At 41.0% G+C, this 6,695-nt stretch overlaps 1 protein-coding gene across 3 annotated transcripts in view; it reads left to right on the top strand.

Annotated features, from left to right (window-relative positions):
- The first annotated feature begins 669 nt into the window (after positions 1-669).
- The window catches only part of golph3a (golgi phosphoprotein 3a), a 22,182-nt gene continuing 16,156 nt past the window's right edge, over positions 670-6,695 (top strand). The window contains exons 1-3 of one of the 3 annotated variants that reach the window (XM_020599305.1): positions 670-870; positions 954-1,180; positions 5,551-5,682. In XM_020599305.1, coding sequence (XP_020454961.1) covers positions 735-870; positions 954-1,180; positions 5,551-5,682 — 495 coding nt within the window. In that variant the 5' untranslated portion in view covers positions 670-734. Of the gene's footprint in view, positions 871-917; positions 1,181-5,550; positions 5,683-6,695 lie in introns of all 3 variants that reach the window. The other 2 variants (XM_020599307.1, XM_020599306.1) reach the window with 2 other exon arrangements.

The following is a 6,695-nucleotide window of genomic DNA, read 5'->3' on the forward strand; positions in this document are numbered from 1 at the left end:
TGAGAACATTGAGACATGATTTAAGAAACTGGTTGATTTTGCCACTCAGGAATGATGTGAATGATATTATTAGCATATCATCATTGCACGGGCATCTGAAGTCCTTGGGATTGTTCATGACAGAATCATTTTAATCCAGTGTCAGGACTGTGCAAAAATGCTTGCAAATATATACTATTGCAAAATGACATGCTAAAAAAAATAATAATACTGAGATGATAAATACAGTACCAAAAAGTCTAAACTGTTCAAAGAATAAGGTGGAGGGGTGCCAGTCTTTTTGTGTATTGCCTTATATGACACCTCTGAAGACATAGTCTATGCTTTTAAACCTTACATTACATTTTTTTAATTCTGTGAGCACCACAAAAGATTTTCCATTTTAATGTGTCGGGATGGGCAGGCAAAGACATTTTATGAGCATCAAGCTTTTTGAGATAATTTAGGTGACGGGTATGACAGTAATACGTAGTTCAATAAAAATGCGTAAACTTGTGAATACCAGGTTCTTAGGCCGAATTTTATGATTAGCTATTAGCCTGTGGCGTTTCTTGTTTAAGTACTAATTGATGATGATGATAATAATAATAGATTCATATAAAAGTGTGACTACACTATTGGCTAACATAATGCATAATAGAAGTAATTCCTTGTGTACAGTGTGTTGTTATTTGTTCATGAAATTAACCTAACTCAGAGTTACTTGGTATTCAGGTTATCTTGGCCACGGCCTGATGGATAAGTTCCGTGCCATATTCATCAGGCGGCGCCATATTAGACTATATAGCTGCGGACGAAGTCAGGGAAGGAGCAGTATTCCACATGACAAGGGTACTCAGGTCGCATTAATCACTTCGCAGAATACTCGAGGTAACTGCTATATGGTGGATAATAACTGAATCAAACATCTCGGGCAGCTGAGTCCGAGACGTGTTGTTTTCATTGTTGTTCAGCTAACTTGCCGGCAGACATGACTTCCTTGACTCAACGGAGTTCGGGCCTCGTGCAAAGGCGGACTGAAGCTTCGCGCAACGCCGGTGACAAAGACCATCTGTCCGGCGAGGAGGACCACAAGCCCCGACGGAGTGAGGAGCAGGACGGAGATGACCCCGGAGACGCCAAAGAAACACGTCTCACCTTGATGGAAGAAGTGTTGTTGTTGGGACTGAAGGACCGAGAGGTAATGGTAGATAAATCCTGGCCTGTTACGATGTAAAATCAAGGTAAACCTTAGCGTAGACAATGGGATGTTACCTAAGCTGGCCTTAACGTTAGCTGTAGTTTCCTAACCGACATAGCTTTGGTTAACGTTAGCTTAGCATCCTTGTCTAGCTAAAAACAATAACGTGCTTCATCGCTGCACGCCGGGCTGGTTAATGTTTTACGGTGAAAATCGGTTATGTCGCGAGTGATCTTATAACAGTTGCATGGAGTCATTGGTTATGGTCAGTGTATGCAATACTGTCTTGAGCTAGACACTTTTTATTATGACATTTGTGGCTTTCGTTACAATACTAAGATAGTGGTAATCAGAAACGATTTTAACACCGGTCAGTGAAATTCAAACTGATGGACTGGCTAACACTAATGGTTAAGTATACATGTTAAGTTCTCAGAAAGGCTGTGTTGACGCACAGTGGACCTGTAGGGTCAGTCTGTAATGTGACCCCATCACGGATGACACTGTAGAATACAGAGGGTACAGTGTCATTTCATAAATATAGGTACCCCCTGTACTATCTCTAGTTTGTTTTGTTATTAAACCACATCAAATCTCAGTGGAGGTAACACAGATTTGACACTTAAAGCTCAAGAGACCCAGTTGATACAGATTGATTAAATTTAAGTCAAATATAAAACACATCTGCATCATCACTGCTGCACTCAGTTATTTATAGAAGTTGTATTATCATTTGACTCAAAGTGATTTTATTGCCTAGTTCGGACCACACTTTTTTTGACTGATACAGGTGTCACTATGTCAGATTATACAATTATAGAGTTGTACATTTTTGGACGAAGGATATAACAGACTACATGTTGGTATCCGACAGATCACAGCCTGCTGATGTTCATGACTTAGAGGCTTCATGGACCGGGAGACGACTGTATGTGATACGGAGACTGACTGCTTGTGTTCCGAAAAGCGTGGCCCTGTCTGTGGGTGTCTTGAAGAAGGCAGCAGCTTATGTGTCTATCCTTTACTGAAAGCGTGAGGTAGCAGTTATAAATTACTGTTTTATTGGTAGTAACACCAAAAACTAACTAGTTAGACCCGAGTGTAGCATTTCTGCCTGATAACACACCACTTCTCCCAGAAAATGGTTGCAGTCACAAATTCTTTGCTATTCTCATGTTTATTTCTTTTGTTTGTATTGGAACAACACAAAAAAGCCAAATCTGATCCATTCCACACAGACTCCAAACATGGACTGGACAGAATTATTAACGCCTTTTCAAAATCATCAGACATACTGTAGTTGTATTTCAAGCATGTGATGCTTCTTGAATTTGTAATGACACTCACTTGTAGCAGTCAACAGGTGCTGGCACTGTAGAAATCACACTTGCAGCCAGTTAAAATGGTAGGAGACCCAGGGGGACCCACTGCTGACACAGAAACAAAAAAGCCAGATTGGAGTTTGCCAAAACTTACCTGAAGAAGCCACAGTCCTTCTGGGAGAATGTCTTGTGGACAGATGAGACTAAAACAGAGCTTTTAGGTCGAGCACATCATTCTGCGGTTTTCAGAAAATGAAATGAGGCCTACAAAGAAAAGAACAGGGTCCCTACAGTCAAACATGGTGGAGGTTCACTGATGTGTTGGGGCTGCTTTGCTGCTTCAGGCTCTGGATGTCTTGTCATGCGTTTGTGTGTGTGAAAGAGAGAGGCACGGAGGGACTGTGCGAATACATGTGCTATGCATGGCACTACATTGAAATAAGATTTACCCTACTGATGCTGTACCCTCTCCCAAACTATAGGCGGTAGTAGGTGATCTAACAGCTAAATGGTGATCTATCCAGTGGATAGTCCACTGTGTGGTCATTGTCTCTCTCTGTCCACCAACTATGGTCGGTTCAGACCTGCTCCAACACATTCACCCTTCATCATGTTCCTACTTTTGTCATTGTTTAATACTGAGACAGCAGCATTAATGTTATTTCTTTTAAAAAACATGACTGTGACTGTAAAGTTTCATGTGTGCTCAGTCTCACAGGTGCCCCTAAAAGCAAATGCAGGCATAGAGCTCTGTGCACTGTAGGATTTACAACTTTACAGTGTCAGGGGGAAGAGTTATGTTAAGCATGGCTCCAGTGCATCATTAAGACGTGTTCCCACCCAAAAATCCTGAACTTAAAAATGACAAAACTCCACAATTCAGTACCACATGAAAAGACTGAGAGCTGTTTTCAGCAACTGTTTTCTAACATGTATAATGTGTTTAGAAACAAACCACAGATTTTTGCTTCACCCTGACTTTAAACTTAATGATGTTTGATTGTGTTTGTACTACCCAATACAACCTTCTGACAACAGATTAATCAATAAATTGACTATTTTTGCAGCTCTAATATGAATCAGCTGGAACTTCTTGTTTGAGATATTGCATAATTATTATTACAAATAATTTTTATTATAATGTAGAGCTCTGAAAACCCCATATAAATAACTGCAATAAAAGTGTGCAATCAGAGTGTCCTGTTAGTTTGAATTATTCACTGTGGTGCAACAGAAGCCTTTGTCATTGTTTGCGTGTCTGTCCCATTGCTGACCACCTCTCTGGCCAAAAAATGTAGTTCTGTTCTAGTCAGTCAAAAGAAAAGATGATTTACTGTCAGATGCAAACGGTCCAGGTGATACTTATACACACTGTACTGTAGTTCTGAATATACAACCCCAAACCAGAAAAAGTTGGGATTAACATGTGCACTATGAGGTTTTGTGTTGTCTTGTTGAAATATGCATGGATGTCCCTGAAAAAGATGTCATCTTGAAGACAACATGTGTTGCTCCAACATCTCTGTGTATTTTCCACCAGAAGTGGAAGTGACCCTTGCCAAAGGGCACTGACACAACCCCAGACCATGACAGACCCTGGCTTTTGGACTTATTGCTGGTAACAGTCTGGATGGTTCTTTTCATCTTTCTGTGCGAAGTATGAGGTTTTGCATTGTCTTGTTGAAATATCCATTGAACGTCCCTGGAAAAGTTGTCGTCTTGAAGGCAGCATACTGTATGTTGCTCCAGAATCTCTGTATTTTTCAGCATTAACCCTTGTGTTCTGGTGCCATCACATAAGTGGAAGTGACCTTTGCCAAGGGCACTGACACAACCCCAGACCATGACAGACCTAAATTACTGATTGGTCTGACCACAGTATGCGTTTCCAATGTGTGATGTGTATGATGGTCCATCCCAGATCAGTCGACTGCGCTTCTGGACACTGTTGACATAGGGCTTCCTTTTGGCTCAGTACAGTTGTAAGCAGCATTTATGGATGTAACTACGTATTGTACTGCCTGACACAGGTGTGCCATAGGCATCCTGAGCCCATGTGGTTATATCGCTTATAGAAGAGTGATGATTCTTGATGCAGTGACGTCTAAGGGATCAGAGAGCATGTTCATCCAGCTTAGGCTTGTGCCCTTTATGCACTGAAATCCCTCCAGATTCCTTGAACCTCTTAATTATGTTCTGCACTGTAGGGAGTGATATATCCAAATCCCTTCCTATCTTTCTTTGAGGAACATTGTTTCCAAAATGCTAGCTGGCACTGGGGTTTCTATGCTACCGTGTTGCATTTTTTTCGCCACTTACTAACAGTGGTGACTGAAACTGAGTGGTTCATGTTGGAGTTAAAACTAATAATGTTGAATAAACAGTTACCTTTACTAAAATTACTGCAACACGGATAAGAGAGAGGACCTGGTTCGTATGATCATTGAATCAACTGAGAGAACAAGGGGGGATTTTCAGTGCTTGTCTGGCCACTGAGAAACACGAATAAGGATCTGCAATGCAACCAACCGCATTTGTTTTGGTCTGTGTTCCCACGCTGCGTAGTTACATTTCTGGAGAGGTGTATGTGAGGCTACGAAGCTACACATTGTATCTACATCATTGATATGGCAGAGATTCAACACGGAACAATAAATCAAGCTTTAAGATAAAATACCTTATACTTGAACATTACATAATACAGTGGTACAGTTTTGAATAAATTTTAGTGAAATTGCAGAGGGATGCATTCAGTTTTTGTTCTGTAGTGTAAAGATGATGTCAAAATGTAACGCCAACTGTAATGTCTGTGCTTATGAATATAGATTTGGTGCCACACTCTTGACACCAAAATAGGTTATTATAGTTTTATCTGAAGTTGCTTAAAATGTTTGTGACTGAAAATATCTGTAGGTGTTTTTGTTGAGAGGTGTTTTTGCATGTTTACTCTGGCCTGACTTGCAGGGCCAGTCAGCTTGATCATCGGGAATTTCTTTTGATACACTTGTTGTAATTTAATGTTAACTTTTTTGTGTTTCCATGATGTAGGGCTACACCTCATTCTGGAATGACTGCATTTCATCAGGGTTGCGGGGGTGCATGCTGATTGAACTGGCCCTGCGAGGACGCCTTCAGCTGGAGGCTTGTGGCATGAGGAGAAAAGGTCTGCTGGCTAGGAAGGTAGGATATGATTTTCTGCTTATGGTTCTACATAGCTAACATTTTCCACTGGTAACACTTCTCAGTGTGGCCTGCCCCACCAAAATCTTTGCCCCCATGGTAAAAAACCAATCCATCAATGCCAAGCGGTTAGGGCTACATGATTAATTGTATTGTGAGCGTGATTTAGATTACTGTGTGATCTCAGTCTCGTGACAATGATTCTGCCATGTTTGCATTAACAGGGAGATGCCTTGCAACAAAACAGCCACTTGTGAAAGATATTCTGTGCTGTTCTGCTACAATTTTTCAAATGTTGTACCGCCTGCCTGATACAGCCAATGCCGAATAGCAGAAATAAATCACTTTACAGTTATTAATTGTAGATTTTGGTCAACGCAGCTTTGTGAAGAAAAGGCAGTGCTTGGTTTGATGCAAGGTATCTCCAAGCTAACGTAAACACGGCAGGATTGCACAGGGATTTAAATCACGCTCACAAAACGATTAATTGTGCATCCCTACAACCAGTCAATCATCCACCTCAGTGACTTGCCCAGGAAGCGCATAACCAGCACAGAGTCACATTCACAGATGTGAGTTAAGGCCAGTTCAGACGGAGCTTTTTTTTAGACACATTTTTCACGCAGCAAATAGAACTTCATTCTATTAAATATGTCTCTGACACAAGCATGCAGCTGTTGTTGTCCAGCCCATTTTTGCTGTTGGTTGGCCTGGTTTTTCCATCCGCTGTCCTGCCAGCTCATCAGGAGCTGATGATTGACAGCTGTTCTGTCACGCCTTGCTTTCAGACAGGCTGTGGTTAGCTTGTTGAGTGAAGCACCAGAGACCAGCGTACTGTTGAGGACTTAATTTAGCAGTTTAAGCAACGTAGTGTAACTGTAACTTACTGTAACTGTCACTGAAAAATGACTAACCTACAAATCCCAGTTCCAATGTTGGGACATTGTGTAAAACATAAATAAAAGCAGAATACAATGACTTGTTAATCCATTTTGACCCATATTTAATTGAAT

Source organism: Monopterus albus, unplaced genomic scaffold (genome assembly GCF_001952655.1).
Source record: "Monopterus albus unplaced genomic scaffold, M_albus_1.0 scaffold40.1, whole genome shotgun sequence".
Taxonomy (NCBI): domain Eukaryota; kingdom Metazoa; phylum Chordata; class Actinopteri; order Synbranchiformes; family Synbranchidae; genus Monopterus; species Monopterus albus.